General features: G+C 36.5%; 1 protein-coding gene across 7 annotated transcripts in view; it reads right to left on the bottom strand.

Moving 5' to 3' along the window:
* ATF7IP (activating transcription factor 7 interacting protein) overlaps nucleotides 1–19,721 on the bottom strand; it is a 116,157-nt gene that overhangs the window by 61,120 nt on the left and 35,316 nt on the right. For 4 of the 7 annotated variants that reach the window (XM_014347106.4, XM_034935411.3, XM_063593006.1 and 1 more), the window contains exons 2-5: nucleotides 14,658–16,222; nucleotides 5,773–5,859; nucleotides 3,945–4,090; nucleotides 2,224–2,361 (exon numbers count right to left, since the gene is read on the bottom strand). In XM_014347106.4, coding sequence (XP_014202592.3) covers nucleotides 2,224–2,361; nucleotides 3,945–4,090; nucleotides 5,773–5,859; nucleotides 14,658–16,222 — 1,936 coding nt within the window. Of the gene's footprint in view, nucleotides 1–2,223; nucleotides 2,362–3,944; nucleotides 4,091–5,772; nucleotides 5,860–14,657; nucleotides 16,223–18,644; nucleotides 18,668–19,721 lie in introns of those variants that run through there. The other 3 variants (XM_034935409.3, XM_055095428.1, XM_055095427.2) reach the window with 2 other exon arrangements.

Below are 19,721 nucleotides of genomic sequence, written 5' to 3'. Positions count from 1 at the left end.
TAGTACCCTGTAGGACAGTGAAGCAACTGGTGGATATTAGAAAAAGTGGATTGAAAATTAAGAGATTAAAATTTAAAAATTTTAAAAATGAATACTGGTTTTACCAGTACACAATTGAGGAACTTCGACTATAAAGAGACTGAAGTAATCAGTATTTTAGAAAAATTAGTACAATGCTTTGGAAGGACCAGAAAGAACTTAAAAACTAGTACCAGAGTGCTCATATAAAAGGTGTTACTATAATCAAGGAATTGGGTAATGATGGCCTAATGAAAAGTGAAAAGAATTGAGATTTATTTTTTCTAGGAAATAATCAAGTTGTAACTTGGCAACTCACTGTGTATATGAAATGATTGAGAGGGATCGGTTTCCAAGAATTCAAGAGCTGCCAATAAGAGGAACAATGGGAAGATTTTCCTTCAAGAGTTTTCCAAGAATTCAGAAATTGTCAGTAACAGGAACATTTGCAGAAAAGATGATTGGCTTGGTGTTAGAAAGATTCAAATTCTGAGACTACAAGCAACATTTAAGTACAAATTTAAATGTTAAGAAATCTGGATTGCACCTTATGTGTGAGATGATAGGTGTCGAAAACTGTTTTAGTATGGATGGATGGATGGATGGATGGATGGATGGATGGATGGATGGATTTATTTTGGAGACAGAGTCTCACTCTGTTGCCCAGGCTGGAATGCAGTAGCACGATCTCAGCTCACTGCAACCTCCACCTCCCAGGTTCAAGCGATTCTCATGCCTCAACCTCCAAAGCAGCTGGGACTACAGGCATGCACTACCACACCCGGCTAATTTTTTTGTATTTTTAGTAGAGACAGGGTTTCACCATATTGGCCAGGCTGGTCTCTAACTGCTAGACTCAAGAGATTCACCTTCCTCAGCCTCCTAAAGTGCTGAGCTCACAGGCGTGAGCCACTATGCCCAGCCAAAAACTTAGGTTTTAAAAACACAATTTCATAGTTGCACCCGTGGGTGTGATGAGAAACAATGAATAAAATTATTCTTTCAAATCTTCAGGCATTTTCAAATTTAATTTAAAAGTCTGAACAGTACTAGTAAAATAAAGTTTAATAATTAGATAGGTCAGTCTGGGAGACACACTTAAATTCTAATCCTATTTAGCTAAAATTTTATTCATAACGGAAAAAGTGATTTGACTTCCATGGGCCACTTTTCCTTCATTTGCAAAATAAGGCCCTATACATGGTTTACCACTCAGCATCTTTGGGATATGCTCATATATAAAATAACCCAATAGGAACCATACACTTACTTATGACAGAATGGATGTAATGATTCAAATACCAGCTTCTTAGCTTTGGAATAAAGTAGATTACTACAGCACACTACTGTGTGCTCATTTCAGCTGACCAGAAGCTCTGGTATTGTATGTTAAGATATAGTTGTACTTAATAAAAAATGACAAGTAGAAATTAATAAATACGTGTTATTAAACTAACATCTTTAAAACATAAGGTCCACGAAAGGAGGTAGATTAACATAAAAAGAATCCCTAACAAATATTATTTAGTACTTATTATAGCATGCTAAATGACAGCCTTCCTTTAGTGACTGGAAAAAAAAATATGAAGCACTAAGTTAGATCCAGGAATTTCTGAGTCTCCGTTATGGTTTGAACTGTGTCCCCTAAAAGTTCACATATTGAAGTCTAAACTTCCAGTATTTCAGACTGTGACCTTATTTGTAAAGAAGGTCATTGCAGAGGTAATTAGTTAAGATGAAGTCATGTTGGAGTATAGTGGGCCCCTACTCCAATGACTGGTGTCCTTGTAAAAAGGGGAAATTTACAGACACACATACAAGGACAACACCATGTAAAGATAAAGCCAGAGATCAGGGTGATGTTTCTACAATGCCAAAGAACTGTCCGTAAACCAACAGAAGCTACAGTAAAGGCATAGAACAGATTCTTCCTCACAGCACAGCCCTCAAAAAGAATCTACACTGCTGACACCTTGATCTTCAACTTCTAGCCTCCAGAACTGTGAGACAGAATATTTCTACTGTTTAAACCACTCAGTTTATTGCACTTTCTTTACAGCAGCCCTGGCAAACTAAACAAACTCCTTTTCCTTCTTACATTTAGAATTTAAATGTATTTTATAGTTAATCTCAAATATATATCTCAGAAAATAAGTTATAAAAACAATGACACATGGAGTATACAATTCAAGTCAATGTACAAACCTGTAGTTCAGTGAGAACTGTTTTATGCCTCTTGTTACATTCAATCTTTTCCACTCGTGTTTTCAATTCTGCCAAAGTCTTATCAAATACAGCACACTGCAGCGCACACAATTTTTCTTCCAGCAACCACTGTATAACCTAAAGAAACAAATATTCCTTCATTATGCCAAGAAGGCATTCCAGCAAGCAATAAACAGTAAATATTCTTAAGTACCAAGAAGAGAGTAATGACAAACTAACTTAATGAATAAAACATGCTAGAATCTATAACACAATACTATCTGCCAAAATCCTCTACTTTTACATATATAAAATCTACTTCAAGAGGGTAATACATACTAAAAATAGAAAATTTCCAGAGAGTAAACTTTTAAAAAGTTCCATATTCTCATTATGGGTCCACAACAAAGACATTGGCACATACCCATGAACCATACTTGAGTAACACTGTTCTAAAGAAGTAAACTCTCAGGAAACCTCAGTTTTCAAAATTCTTTCACATAGCTACCTTCATAATTCTAACAGCTCTGTAAGAAAGACTGAATAAGCATTATTATCTCCATATGTCAAATAAAAAGAAACTAGGGGAAAAAACAACACTGAGAGTTTCTACTGCCTCACTATTCTTTTTTCTACAAAGTGCAACTATGTATGCTATATTTTAATGAAAGAATTTTGTCCTAAAACATTGATTGTAAAATGTCATCCTTAAATATATAAGACCTTGAAAAACTAGTTATCATCAAAGTTTAATATTCCTCTCTAAGAAAAGCATTTGTAAAAACATTTGTGAACACATGTTGAAAAACATATAAAATACTGAATATTTTCATTATTTCTATCTCTAGTCAAACAGATGTAAGGGGAATTTCAAACTCCGTATTCTAAATACTCCTTTCTCTAGTCCTTTTAATACCCTGTCTCTACCACTTTTATACTAACCCTCAAGTACACAATAAAGAGTTTAGAATGTAGAGACTTATAACCATGAAACCAGCTTTATAAAGATTAAAATGCTAATATTTAAAACTCTAACATTTCCTTTTCACAATAAGATAAAGTTCAATGTGAGAAGGAAAAAGAAAAGCTGAAAAACAACATTCAGTTTTGTTACCAAAGCAAATAAATAAAAATGTTACCTTCTCTCCCTTGTTTTGATAATCACAACCTTTTTTTTTTTTAAAAAAAAAAAAAGATGTAGCCAAAAAGAAGTCAGAAAGAATTTTAAAATTAAATTATCAAGGATAGTAATAGACTTATTTATTTATTTATTTATTTTTTGAGATGGAGTCTTGCTGTGTCACCCAGGCTGGAGTGAAGTGGCATGATCTCGGCTCACTGCAACCTCCACCTCCCGGGTTCAAGTGATTCTCCTGCCTCAGCCTCCCAAGTAGCTGGGATTACAGGCACCCACCACAACATCCAGCTAATTTTTGTATTTTTAGTAGAGTCAGAGTTTCACCATGTTGGTCAGGCTGGTCTTGAACTCCTGACTTCAGGTGATCCATCCACCTCAGCCTCCCAAAGGATTGGGATTACAGGGGTGATCCACCACATGTGGCCAGTAATAGACTTTAAAAGCTCAACCACTTTCTTCAAGTTCGTTCTTTCTATGATAAACCACATTATGTCAATAAAATACAGAATAATGTCAGAAACCTAGAAGAAGATAGTCGTGCTATTTATTCAATATGGTTTATAACTTATAATTGACACAATACCTTTTGAAGTTTCTGGTTAATGTCTCCTTTGGCTGTAATCTTTACTTGAAATTCTGCCTCATATTCTTCTTCCATATATCGACGACGTTTAGACTGTACATTGTCCATGTCTTCTGATTTAGAACGTTTTCGTCTAGAAAATTCATCTGAGAAGAAAAACCACAATGATCACACTCAGGTGTTTTTCTTATAGCTCTTAATGCATATTATCCATCCTTAGCAAAATATTATTTCTATCATAATAGCCTTCTCAACCAACTATTTTGTAAACTGTTTTGGAGATCTTAGAAGGTATATAGCTTTTAGCTTTAAACTTCAAATGACTTTCAATATACTAAATAAGAACTCCCTAATGGTCAAGCAATGCACACTGTGAACATAGAATTTCCTTGAAATCTTCATACTAAGAACTGCCTCACAATTGTGTCATGAAGAAGGTAGATGAAATCATCTCATATTCATTCCTGTAACTAAATGTCACAGTGCACATGAATCCTCTGACAAAATATAGTATTCATTCTCATGTCAGATTTTTAACTATGCACAGCTTTAATTATTTATTCTTTTTCCTCCGTAAGTATAGGAAAAAATTCTTAATCATCAGCCTTACAAAACTAGCATAGTAATAGTTATTCTTAACATATCCTAATGAATTTCAAATAAAAATAAAATTAATGTCATTAAAAGTACATTTATAAAGAATATAGACTAGAAGACTTCACTTAGAAAATTTGTTTCACGTGCTGTTAATATTCATGAGATCATATGCAAATTTGTATCTAGTTTCTTCAATATCTAAAAAAATTAAAACACTAATATCTTCACACTTTTTAAACGCAAATGCTCTTATGTGACCATGCCTATCCCTCTGTATGTATCTGTATCTATATGCCTACTTGTAAATCCACTCTATTCTACAATTTCTCTTATAATCTTAACTTACCCATGGTCATATATGGATAGCAGCATGACAGGAAAGTTACTGAACCCAGCTTTCCTGACTTCTAGTCCAACGATCTTTCCATAAACCTAAGGACACTCAGTCCATCATTTCCTTCCCTTCCCATAAAGCTAAAGAACCTTATCTTTCCTTCCCTTTTCCTTCCTTCCTTCCTTCCCTCTTCCTTCCTTCCTGTCTCCCTCCCTCCCTCCTTCTCTCTCTCTCTCTCAAGGTGTCACTCTGTCACCCAGGCTGGAGCACAGTGGCTCAATCATTGCTCACTGGAACCTCAAATTCCTGGACTCAAGCAATACTACCACTGCAGCCTCCCAAGTAGCTGGGACTACAGGTGTGTGCCACCATGCCTGGCTAATTCAAATATTTTTTCTGTAGAGACAGGTTCTTGCTATGTCACCCAGGCTGGTCTTGCATTCCTGGCCTCAAGCAATCCTTCCATCTTGGCCTCCCAAAGTGCTGGCATTACAGGGGTGAGCCACTACATCTGGCCCCATGAAGATAAAGAACCTTAAGTGAACTAAAATACATCCTTCCATTCACTTATGTTAGCCCATACAAAATTCTTGTAGTTTCATTCTCTAAACATAAATCTAAAACAATTTATCTCAAAACACTCAGTAACTTAGTAAATTTTAAGCTAAATCTTTCTGTGGAACAATAAAAAGTATAAATAAACAAAATAAAATATTGAAGTGTATGAAACATACTTTCAGAAATCCTTCAGTTAGCCATCAACAAAATGGTATAGTTGTGAAATTGCAAAATTTTACAATTATTTCATGGGCAAAAAAGAATATTACACGGTTGTAAATACAGAAACAATGAATTATTATTTTTCAATCCAGTTCAAGTTTGTTTATACATGCATACTTTTCTCAGAAGGTCTTTCATCATCTTCATGTATTACTTGCTCTTCTTCCTCAGGTTTGTTGTCCTTTTCATTACTTTCTACTTCTGCTGTTAACAAATATAGAAAAGAAAATCTTACTTCTACTAGAATTCATAACAGCTCACTAATTTACATTTTTAGTCACTATCCAGTTACAAAACCAACCTTTTATGAAATCAGAGTCCCAAAATGTAAAATTTGGGGAGGGGAAAAGGGGAGCAGAAACTGATCGAATGAATGACCACGTCCACATTCAACTGTTCTGCAATTCAGAACAAACTCAACACAGGATTTAATCTTAATATAGATTTTAAGTAATTTTTAAAAATTACTAAATAATTTTCTGTCACCAGTAACATTAACAAAATGTGAAAACAACTGCTGTAGAGCATTTTGATTCCTTTACATTCAATAATTAAAACTAAAATAGTGCCTGTGACAATTATCAAAAAAATTCCAAACTACTGGAAAATTCAAAACAGGTTGAATCCTTAAGTTACTTTAATGCTTATGGTATAGAGAGTTCATAAATAAGGAATGGAAAGGCTATCCCAAATATAATAAAAACTTTAAATATATACCTACTTTGATAACAGTGCCAACAACTGAGCTAGGTGCTTAATATAGTTATCACATGGCCACAATATAATCTCACACTGTAAACTGTATTTTTTGTCATCATATAGATGAGGAAAACATTCAGAAGGGTTAATTTTCTTTTCTTTTTTTTTTTGAGACTGAGTTTCGCTCTTGTCGCCCAGGCTGGAGTGCAGTGGGGCGATCTCGTCTCACTGCAACCTCCGCCTCCCGGGTTCAAGTGATTCTCCTGCCTTAGCCTCCTGAGTAGCTGGGATTACAGGCACCCGCCACTACATCCGGCTAATTTGTTTGTTTGTTTTTGAGATAGAGTCTCACTCTGTCGCCAGGCTAGTGTACAGTAGCGCAATCTTGGCTCACTGCAACCTCCACTTCCCAGGTTCAAGCAATTCTCCTGCCTCAGCCTCCCAGGTAGCTGGGACTACAGGCACCTGCCACCAGGCCCAGCTAATTTTTGTATTTTTAGTAGAGACAGGGTTTCACCATGTTGGCCAGGATGATCTTGATCTCTTGACCTCGTGATCCACCCGCCTCAGCCTCCCAAAGTGCTGAGATTACAGGCATAAGCCACTGCACTGGGCCTAATTTTTTTTATTTTTAGTAGAGACAGGATTTCACCATGTTGGGCAGACTGGTCTCAAACTCCTGACCTCAGGTGATCCTCCCACCTCAGCTTCCCAAAGTGCTGGGATTACAGGCGTGAGCCACCTTGACTGGCCCAGAAGGGTTAATTTGCATGAGTCATATAAAATGTAACAACTGAAGAGTGCTGCCAAAAGATATTGCTAAAAATGTCTATACAATTATATTAAATAAAATCCAAGAGGTACCAAAATGTTCTTTTGGTCAATCAATCAATGTCTCTTCAACTAACCTACTCATTAAATGAGGAATAAGGGAGCTACAAAAAAAAAAATCATTAAGATGTTTGACTTCTATTTTCCCCCTTACGTCATTGCAACTTGCTTCTCAGTGGCTTCAATAAAGCATGCTATGTTTCATCACGTACTGCAACTAATATTAAATAAACAATCATAAAGTATATTATGCTATATAAAGATTCTGATATGAAATTTCTTCTCCAATCATCAGGATTTTAATCACAACAGCCCTAATAGCAAAAGTCAAGGTTAAAAAAATTTAAAAGATATTTTAGGTGAAAATAGGCAAGGACAAGGATCATTGATGAATACCTATTAAGGCGCTAGAAGTATTTTTTTCACTGTAAGATAAACAATAAGCTAACACAGTACACAGGATTACTAAAACTATTTTTGAACTTTAAAATAAATTATTTGAAAATTAACTCTCCATTTACCACCCTTTGCTCATTTTAAGTGTTTTAAGACCTCATCTCTCAACCTCAGTTTCAGTGAAATAAAAATTTATGTTTGCTTTCTTGTAAACAGATCACAAACTCATTAAAATACATTTTTCTTTCTATATTTTTCCATATCTTCCTGATTTTAATACTCATCGTTAGTAACTCCTGAGCTTCCTAGTCCCCAGAGTTTCCAGAGAGACAGAGTAACTGGGATGCTTGAGATGAAAGGTTTACATAGTCTTTATTTAGCAAATCCTCACATCACACAAAGCACAAAATTAGACATGGCTCCAATTAGAGTGACTCCAAGCCAGAGCATCCAGAACACAGCAGAGTAAATTGGCCTGCTATGGTTTGCCTCTTTTATATGCATGTTAGTTTCCTCTCCATATGTCAAGCTCAGCTTGAGATTTCTTCATTTTATTCAAAAACCTCCTCCTATCACCCAACTCCCAGTTTCCAGATATGCTTAGAAGATATTACTGGATTCCCAACACTTAAAACACTCAGAATTCACAGAATTAAAATATACGCTAGAGTTTTTTGTAACGGAAAGAACTTGGGATTTAAAAAATGGTATTAACAGATTCTACAGAGACGGGTAGGGCCTTATATTTCTTTAATTTTATTTTGTCCACAAAGCCTGAAGAAAAACTGAGAATGGGTCTCCTTCAACCCAGAGTAATAATCAAAGGCCCTTGGTACACAGACAACTTTAGACATAATTTCAGGTAGTTCCTGGGACTCCTGAAACTCATCCAAATAGTAGGTTAACAATGTCTTTTTTACTGCCGGGTGTGGTGGCTCACACCTATAATCCCAGCACTTTGGGAGGCCGAGGCGGGCAGATCACAAGGTCAGGAGATCGAGACCATCCTGGCTAACATGGTGAAACCCTGTCTCTACTAAAAATATAAAAAATTAGCTGTATGTAGTGGCACATGCCTGTAGTCCCAGCTACTCGGGAGGCTGAGACAGGAGAGTCGCTTGAACCCGGGAGGCGGAGCTTGCAGTGAGCCGATATCGCACCACTGCACTCCAGCCTGGGTGACAGAGCGAGACTCCATCTCAAAAAAAAAAAAAAAAAGAATGTTTTTTTTAGAATCTGTCCTTACTTACAGATAAGTTTCTGTTATAATTCCTCTGATTTTCTTGAGGATAAGGCTATAGCCTTATCACAATTTGGCAAGTTTTCATAGTTCCATATTCTTTCCTTTCAAGCAGACTAGACAGTAAGCTCATTAAGGGCAGATACCAGATCTCATAATTTTGGTAATCCCAAACACTTTGAGAAATAGCTGAGACAAATTACATGTTTAATACTATCAGATGACTACTATCTTTAATAAGGTTCCATTAAGTAAAGGTAGAAAACTGTGTTTTTAAAGGATTACAAAATAGAATTTACATTAGGGGACTTAGTTTCCCATTTCAGAATTATACTTTATAGAACTTTATTCTAAGGAAAAATGGAGGACAAAAACCATTGCCTTAGATAAGAGATTGGCAAATCTTTTTTGTAAGCGGCCAAAAAATAGATATTTTCAATCTTGTGGGCCACATGACCTCTGACACAACCTCTTAATTCTGTCCTTGTTGCAGGAATCAGCAATAAGTGCTATGTGACATGTAAACAAATTACCATAGCTATGTTCCAATAAAACTTTATTTACAAAAACAGGGCTCACAGGCCAGTCTACCCCATTCACTGATTTAGATTACTGGCTCCATGAAAATATTTATAACAAAACAAGAAATTCCTACAGACAAATTAAAGACAATATCCATTAGAAAAATGGGCAAAGGAGATGAACAGGCAATTCACAGATAAGGAACTATAAAAGGCCAATAAACATATAAAGATTCTCAACCTAACAAGATCTATCAGAAAAATAAGGCATGACTGGTAATGTGACTTTTCCAGACATTTTGTATTAGTTTTATTTAACCAATACAGAATGGCAAATAATATCTCCTATGTGAATTTTTGTGCTCTCTTTAAAAGCAAAACCTAGCGGGGAAAGTCCCATTGTATTATCTCCAATTCTTCCCCTCCCATTCTCTCTGAAACCCAAATCAGGTTTTCCACTCCACCATTCACCAAAACTGCCCCTCGGTAAAAGTCACCAATGATCTCCAGATTGTTAAATACTTCTCTTCCATCTTATGAGCACACACAGCAGCATTTGATATAGTAAACGGTTACCTTATTCCCTCCTCAAAACAGTGTTTTTACTTGGCTTCTGAAACACCAAAATCTCTCCATTTTCTTCCTACCTCAGGGGCTGCTCTTTCTCAGCTCCTTTGTTGGTTCTTCCTTATCTCCCCAACCCTAAACACTGAAATGCCAAAAGCACAATTCTTGGATCTTTTCTCCATGTATACTCACTCTGAGGTGATTTCATCTTGTCACCTAATAGCTACATGCTACCTACTATATTTTCCTAATACAAGTCAAGTCTCTGATCTGAAATCCAGACTTACACATCTAACTTGGACAACAGTACTCATTTGAAAAATGATCTTCCTCCTATACACCTCCTTCCAAAATCTACTTCATCTTTGGTCTTCCTCAACTCTGAAAAGAAAAATCTGCAACTTGCACACTAGTGAATAGAACTAAGAAGCTCCACAAAGAGAAGCCAAGTACATAAGTAACAGCTAAATAGATTGAGATGATAAAGAATTTTAACTGAACACAATAAACAGTGACAACAAATTAACAGTAAATTGACTAAATCATGCCAATTCTATCAATACTAACCTACAGCAAAAATAGAAGGAAGTCTCAAATTCTAGTCTAATGTAATTATCCTCATTAGCATCAGTTTATGTTTATTTTATTTACCTTAAAGATCCAATGAACAAGGGGAGGAAAATATCAACCACAGATTTTTATTTTAATCTGAAATAAAATCTGCAAGGAAACTATGTCAGTGTTTAATGCAAAAAAAATCTAGTTCACTCTAAAACAGATTTTTCTCTTCAAAAATCTTCTGTTTAAGAAAAAAAAGCACGTGGAGGAGGCCTATCCCTATTTTTCCACAAGAAATAGAATGAGAAAGGCCAAAAAAGAAGGGAAGATGGAGAATGCAATAACCCAACAGCTAAGGAGAGTCTCAAGAGGGAAGAACTGTTATTAAGAGGTCATCCAAGTATGGAAGAATAGATAAGACAAAGAAAAGATGTCCCCGGATTTAATAACATGATCATCAATGTCATTTCACTGAGAAAAATTAGGAGGGTGGCAGCTACCAAGGCAGAAATCAAAATCCAATTAAGTGGAAGGCCTAACAGAAGAAGAAATGGTCCTAGCTTTGTTAATATAACTTGAAGAATGGCCCTAAAACAAAGGAAAGAGATGAAATAGTAGTTAGAGGAAAGTATATGGTATGGCGATGAAGCTCCTCTAGTGTTTGAACTTTCCCAGAGAGATAAATCTTTATTTTGCTATCCTCTTTAAACAGATTATCATTTTAATAATTAGTGAGTATTAGTTATAACATAGTACTATGTCACAATTCAGTAATGTCTCTAGACCTATTAAGGTATATATGCAACACTTTTTTAGTTCTTTCTTCTACTTTTGTAAAATTAAAATAGCTTTTCTATTTGCTTTATCTTTCATTATTTCTTGTTGCTGCTGATACACATCACGGTTGCTTTATTTAAAACATATTTGCTAAACAAGTGCCTGAAATGACAGAAGGTTATGCTATTTTCCTTTTACTACACTCATAGATGTTAGTAGCTAGAAGGAAGAGCCAGTACTGAAGCCAACTTTAGTACTTCAGCTAATAATTCTGTGTTCTGAGTATATTAAAAATTAGTCAAGAATAAAGGCATTTATTTAAGTAACATTTCCACAGGAGTACAGCAACATAAATGACATGCAACAGATTCTGTCGCCATATAAAGAGAACAGAGTACAGTTTAAGAACCAATTAAGAAACTATTCTTAAACTCAAAATACACAAAATTACCTTCAGAGGAAGGGGAAAAGATACAAAATAAAAGTTTAGTTATGAGCCAAGAAATTAAATCTATCACTAAATTTACCCTGCTAATAGCATACCATCAGATTAAAGGCAAGTAACCAAAAATATTCCCAACTTTGAATTTTCAAAGTATGCAACAAGGATGGCTTAATATTCATCTCTCAGCACTTAACTGCCTTGTGTGGGATGCCCTCCAATATCAAGATTCTGACATAAAGGTACTCATTAAATCATAAGCTGCAATTTGCTTTTTTAACTTTCTTATACAGACTTTTTTTTTTAAAGGACTTATAAGGCTTTTTTATGGACTTGGCCTAGTGCCACACTCTGTATAAACACTTACAGGAAATGGATGAAATTCATTCTCAACACTGTCACCTATTACCTTTCCAAAATGTAAATTTCATTCTCCTCTCTGCTTGAAGTTCTTTATTGGCATTCCAGCGCCATCATAAAGCTTTAGCATTATAACCAAGGTCCTCCATGATATGCTTCTCTTACATTATTGATTATTCATTCACTTTACAAATATTTACTGGGCACTTACTGTGTGCCAGGCACCGTTTTGGCCTGATGATGGTGACTCACAGCAGGAGTAATAACAGTTGTGAATTGGACTCTAGATCTATTATGATAGTAGTACCAACAGAATTTCCTGATGGACTGATTATGGGGTGTGAAAGAAAAAATAAAAACGGTTCCAAAGTTTCTGGCCTCAGCAAGTAGGATGGAGCTGCCATTAAAAGGAATTAGACTTGGCCAGACGCGGTGGCTCACACTTGTAATCCCAGCACTTTGGGAGGCCAAGGCAGGAGGATCACGAGGTCAGGAGTTTGAGACCAGCCTGACCAACATGGTGAAACCCCGACTCTACTAAAAATACAAAAATTAGCCAGGTGTGGTGTCGCGCACCTATAATCCCAGCTACGCAGGAGGCGGAGTGGGGAGGAGAATCACTTGAACCCGGGAGGCGGAGGTTGCAGTGAGCCAAGATCGTGCCACTGCACTCCAGCCGGGGCAACAGAGCGAGACTCCGTCTCGGAAAAAAAAAAAAAAGAATTAGACTCATTAAAACCCTATGTTACAGCAGAGCCAATATAGCAAGACCCTGTCTCTACAAAAAAATTAAAATTTTGCCAAGTGTGGTGGCACATGTCTGTATTCCCAGGTACTCTGGGGGCTTAGGTGGGAGGATCACCTAAGCCAGTAAAGTGGAAGCTGCAGTGAGCTATGATTGTGCCACTGTACTCCAGCCTGGGCAACAGAGCAAGACTCTGTCTCACAAAACAAAAACAAGCAAACAAAAAAAACCTCTATGTTATACAGATATTAAAAGGGGCAAGACATCCCTAATACATCTGGTGCTCTAATAAAGTTACCTTAATCTGCACTCCCAGAATGCCAATTTAACATTATCACTGTACTCACAGTCTTGTATTTAATGGCCTATGATTTAATTCTTGTGTGTATCCTGAGGGCAAATACTATCTTCAAATCTCTAGAACCAAGAAGGGCCTGGCCTGTCTCTTTATATAGGTTTAGTTGAATGCTCTTTGAAAATAAAAAGCCATCTTTTTTTTTTTTTTTTTTTTTTTTTGAGGCAGGGTCTTACTTTGTCACCCAGGCTGGAGTACAGTGGCGCGATCTCGGCTCACTGCAGCCTCGACCACCCAGGTTCAAGTGATCCCCCTTCCTCAGGCCCTCAAGTACCCTGGACTACAGACAAGTGCCACCACGCCTGGCTAATTTTTGTATTTTTGTAGAGACGGGGTCTCACCATGTTGCCCAGGCTGGTCTCGAACTCCTGAGCTCAAGCAATCTGCCTGCCTCAGCCTCCCAAAGTCCTAGGATTACAGGTGTGAGCCACCTTACCTGGCCAAAAAAAAAAAAAGCCATTTTTTAATAAGAAAAAAATCTCTACCTCCAAAAGCTGGTATGATATATTGGGGAAAAAAGTTGTCTCTGTCTCTTAGACCTGCCTCCATTTTTTTTTCTTTGAAGAAATTAGATGGTGTTTTATGCTAGCAAGATCACTTCTCTCAGAGATGTCTAAATCTAAAAGAATGTGATATAATGGGAAAAGAAAGGTATTCATGCTTTTCTCAGTCTTCCACAGGCTGAGAAAGTTTCATAGAGGAATAATGTTTTTCAGTTTGACCATAAAAGAAGGTAGAATTTTTCTCATTCTTTTTCTCTAGGAATAATAAATAAAATAAAAGAGATGGGAGAGATAGGTACTGAACAAATCATAAAGTTAATGTACCTTTTACATAAGGAGTTTGAAATCAACCTAAAAGTAACAGAGATCTAAGACATAGACGGACAATATCAAATAAGAGAACTGGGTTACAGGGAGCTCATTCAGAAAATGAGGAAGAGAATAGGTTGGGTAGAATCAAAAGGGCTGAGGAAGCAAATGGGTAAAGTCTTTATCAAATGGATAATCAAGCTTTAAGGTTTCTGGCTTACAACAATGGTGCTGTCATTCCTGGACAAAGAATATTAAAGAACAGGATTTCATTGGGAATATTAATTGAAAATATAATTTGTTACACTTGAAGCAAATAGATTAAACTATTAGGCTTTTAGTTCTAAGTTATTTGTTCGCTAAGTGATAGCAGGAAAGAACTGCTACAACTCTAGTCAATTATGTACTAACTTAAACTGTTATCTCAGTGTTATGGTGCTCTACTTCATCTCTATTTCCAGACTATAAGGGCATATTTTCTACTTATTTTATCTCCCTTCTTAGTATTTAGCACAATGCTACTCACAGAGTAGACATACTAATTCTGAATTCTAGGAAGTTAAGACATCTTTCTATAGAGTCATCACTATTCTCAACTTTCTCTGCAGCTAAAATAAATTTAAAACATTATGATAATGTTTTATTAAACAGTTCATCAAAGTCAATAAAAAATCTTTAACATTTAAGTTATATGCTAACCTGGAGAGCACGTTTCATTTTGCGATATAACTTCAGACTCATCTTTTTCACCCGAAATATCCTCTTCATCAGAGAGGACCAGAAAGGCTTCTTTTGGCAAACTCTCACTACTTTCTTGTTTAGATGGTGAACCAAAAGAACTTTCCATTTTCTCTTCCAAATCTGGATTTGTCTCATCGATTGGAAGGAGAGATGTTTTAGAAAAGCAAGTAAGTTCATCCTCAGAAGGCGCAAGCTTTTCCAAAATAGGAATGATTTCATCTGTCTCCATAGAGTCTGTATTTTCTAAGATATTCTCACTTTTGTCATCTTCAATAACATTTTCATTAATCGTTTCTACATGATCTGCAGAAGTTTCATCTTCATTCTTTTCACCTTGGTCAATTTCCATACTGCTAGATATAGCATCTTCTCCAAGAGCAAGCTCTGTGATAGTATCTTCCTCTACCTTCTTTTCATTTTCAGGAGGTCGATCTGAACAAATAGTTGTATCATCTGTTTCTAGAGTTTCTTCATTAGCATCAATATTATTATCAGCTTTATTTTTCTCATCCAATGAGTCTTTACTCTGAATTTGCTCTAATTTTTCATCAGCTCCATTTTTTTCAAGAAAATCATCATCTTTATTGCTACTTGGTTCTATATTGTCAATTTCAGGAACTGGTTCACAAACTGGTACAGACTTTGGTTCAAAGGTACGATCAAAGGTTGATTCAGAAGTCAGCTCATCAGAGGCCAGTTCACCAGTGGCCAGATCATCAGAGGCCAGTTCACTAGAGGATAGATCACCAGAGGCCAGATCATCAGAGGCTGGATCAGTGGAAGCTGGTGCTCCAGAAGCCAGATCAACAGAAGTTATTTCACTAGAGGCTATATCATCAGCGGCACAATCACCAGAAATGGGTTCAACAGGGACCGGTTCACCTGGGATGGGATCACTAGAGGTGGGATCACCAGAGGAGAGATCATCAGCAGTGGCATCACCAGAGGTGGCATCACCAGGGGACACATCACCAGAAGGGGCATCACCAGAGGTTGCATCACCAGAGGCAGCATCACTAGAGGAGGGCTCGCTAGAGGTGGGATCACCAGAGGTGGAATCACCAGAGGCCAGTACTCCGGAGGCTGGATCTCCGGCATCCAGATCACCAGGGGCTGGATCACCAGAAACTGGTTCAGCAGGCAGTTTAGAGACTGGTTCTGGAGTTATATTATGGGGAGACAAAGGTTCACAATTTAAATCATCATCCTGCTTGTTTTTTACATTAACACTTAGGATACAGGGTGTTTCCTTCCATTCTGCTTTACTTCCTTCAGGATCAAAACAAATCTCTTCAATGCCATTCACCTCTTCCTTGTCTTTAATGTAATCCATGTTTTCCAAAGGTGAGGTTGGGTCCAAATCTCCATTTTCATGGTTGCCATTTAACAGCTTGACATCAGTTTTCAACAGTTCTTCTTTGACCTTGTACACTGCTTCAAGTTGCTGACGATCACTCACTCTCATCGTTTTTCGAGCCTTAAAGACTTTTTTCTGAGGTTCTTCTAAACTGTCCATTCTGAATCTTTAAGAAAAAAGAGAAAGAGAGTTTAATAACTGAAACAGAAGCCACCTAATTGTAGACTTAATACAAATTGATCTTAGATGCAAGCAGCATACTTCATGTAATGTTTAAGACATAGAAAACCTACTGCTTGTTGTATACTAATTATCATATTTACTGCATCTGTGTAATACAAAATCAAAAATGGCCATAGTCTACTAGAAAATCAACTAGAAAGTATTAGGGGGAAAAGGGACAAGTTTTTTTTTTCAATATGGAATTCACAGAGTATGGAGATGTTTAAGCAAAAAAAAGGTAGATAAAGTAAAAAAAAAAAAAAAAAGTACCTGAAGAAAATGAGAAAGAAAAATAAAAGTGTAAGAACAAAAACAGTAGGGAAATAACAGGTATAGAGATAAAGGAAAAAGGAGGAAGAATTAAGAAACATGTAAGGAAAGATTACATTTGCAACCAAGCATACTTAGATTGGCAGAACTATAAACATATTAACAAAAGATTACCATCAAGAAAGAAAATTCACAACAATGGGAGAAAATATTTGCAAATCATATGCCTGATAAGACTTTTATCTCAAATCTAGAATTTCATATCTAGAATACAGAATATATATTTATATAAAATACAGACTTTTATATCTAGAATATCTAAGAACTGCTATAATTCAATAATAAATCACCCAATTTAAAAATGGTCAAAGGACTTGAACAGACATTTCCAGAAAGAGACCCCTAAGCCAAAAGTCCATAAGCAATAAACATCATGAGACATCAGGGAAACGCAAGTCAAAACCACAATGAAATAACACTGCACACACGACAGGACGGCTACAATCAACGAGAATAATGAGTGTTGGCAAGGATGTGAAAAAACTGGAACTTTCATACAATGATAGTGGGATTGCAAACAGGTGCAGCTGCTTTGGAAAACAGGCAGTTCCACAATATGTGAAGTACAGAGTTGTCATATGACCCAGTGATTCCATTCCATTCATTTCCCAAGAGAAATGAAAACATATGTCCACACAAAAACTTGTACACAAATGCTCTATAGAGGCACTACTCATAATGGCCCAAAACTGGAAACAACCTAAATGTTCCATAACTGATGAATGGATAAATAAAATGTGCCATACCCCTACAACAGAATATCATTCAACCACAAAGGGGAATGAAGTACTGAACATGCTACTACATGCATAAACCTTAAAAATATGCTGAGTGAGAGAAGCCAGTCACAAAAGGCCACATACTGAATGATTCAATTTATATGAAATGTCCAGAGTAGGCAAATCTAGAGACAGAAAGTAAATCAGTGACTACCTAGGGTTGGAAGATTCTGGAGAAAATGAGGAGTAGCTGCTAAAGGGTACAGGATTTCTTTACAGGGTTATGAAAATGTTCTAACATTGATTATGGTGATGATTATACAGCTCTGTGAATATACTAAAAATAACTGAATTGTACTTTAAGTGGGTGAATAGTAGATATGTGGTTTTATCTCAGTAATGCCACTACAAAAAAATTTCAAAATAAATACAAAGGTTTTGTGTGTGTGTGTGTGTGTGTGTGTGTGTGTGTGTGTGTGTGTGTGTATTCTCTTTTTTTGGTAAGTTGTGCTATAGTTTTATCAATTCTATTCACTTATTAAAGTATGAACCTTTACTTGGCTGATATTTCTTAGTTTTATATCTGCTTTCTTGTTTTAATTATTTACTCTAATATTTATTATCTCTTTTCACTTACTTTTTCTTGGAAAGAGCTTAACATGTCATCCTTTTCCTTGAGATTCAAGCTTAAGTGTTATTTTCAATCTTTCTTCTTTTGTAATGTGTGCATATAAAGCTATAAATTTCCCTCTAAGAGCTGCTTTAGTTGCATCTCACATTTTAATGTGTCATTTACATTATTCTGTTAAAATATTTTCTAATTTCCATCATGATTTCTTCTTTCATCTATGACTTATTTAGAAGTAGGTTTCTTAAAAAGGTAATGAATTCTGACCAAGTGAAGCTCACTTAGAAAAATACAAGGCTGATTTCACATTCAAAAATCAAGCAGTGTTGACCATGAACAAGCCATGATGCATTCTGACTTTATTTCATGCCCAGCAGAGTGTACAATTACGAGTTTTGCCTAAACTGAATGTCTGGTACCAGGATGTTACTGACTGAATTGTGCAGCATCCCACATCCCACATCCCCAGAAAGATATTAGTCTTAAGCCCCAGTACCTCAGAATGTGACCTTATTCGGATAGGGCCTTTACAGTGGTAATCAAGGTAATATAAGGGTACTAAAGTGAGCCCTAATCCAATACAATTGGTGTCCTTATAAAAAGGGGAAAATCTGGACACAGACAGACATGCACACTGGGAGAATGCCATGTGACAATTGAAGTTATGGTACCACAAGCCAAGCAACTACCAGAAGCTAGGAGAGAGGCCTGGAACAGATCCTTCCTCAGCACCCTCAGAGGGAGAATGGCAATGACAACACCGTGATTTCAAATGTGTTGCCTCCAGAACTCCGAGACGATAAACTTCTGTTAAGCAAAAAAGAAAACCACAAAACAAATCAAGCTATTTAATTCACCACATAAACAGAACAGAGGGACAAAATGAACAAAGGATTACCTCAACAAATACAGAATATTCATTTGACAAAATTCAAGACTGATGCATAATTACAACTTGCCAGAAACTAAGAATACAAGGAAACTTACTCAAATCTGATAAAGGTTATCTACCAAGAAAACTAGAGATATCATGTCTGATATTGAAATAGGATCAGAAGAAAACAAGGATGTTTCCTGTAACCATTTCCTTGTTAACATCTGGCCAGTGCAATAAAGGCAAACAAAAGAGCACAAGGATGTGGTTCTGAAGAAAAACAATGTCATCAATCAATAGTAGAATAAAACAAAATTTCTTTAAGGACTAAGATGTACAGGAGGCAGGAATACTGTTTTCACATTGGATAGTCACTTACCATTACCATCACCAGTAGGAATGATATGGTAGAATACATTTGCTTTGGCCTGAGAAAGAAAGAAAAGCAGCCCCTGATGCCTGGAAACTTAACTGATACTCACAGTTAGGGCTCAATGTTGTTAATGGATCTGATGCTTACAGTTAAGCCATGCTGTTCTCTGGTTGGACATAAAACCAACTCAGAGAACATTCAAGTCAGACAAGGTCACTGTGCAACCCACAAAATTCCAAACATCCCCCCTCACTAAATGAGTGATGGCTATTTCTTTATTTTTTTTTCTTTTTGAGACGGAGTCTCGCTCTGTCGCCCAGGCTGGAGTGCAGTGGCGTGATCTCGGCTCACCTCAAGCTCCACCTCCTGGGTGCATGCCATTCTCCTACCTCAGCCTTCTGAGTAGCTGGGACCACAGGTGCCCGCCACCACGCCCGGCTAATTTTTTATATTTTTAGTAGAGATGAGGTTTTACCGTGTTAGCCAGGATGGTCTTGATCTTCTGACCTCGTGATCCAC

The sequence above is a fragment of the Pan paniscus genome, chromosome 10, assembly GCF_029289425.2.
Source record: "Pan paniscus chromosome 10, NHGRI_mPanPan1-v2.0_pri, whole genome shotgun sequence".
Classification (NCBI taxonomy): Eukaryota; Metazoa; Chordata; class Mammalia; order Primates; family Hominidae; genus Pan; species Pan paniscus.
Note: the sequence above shows the minus strand (reverse complement) of the source record. Positions and strands in the feature narration are given on the sequence as shown.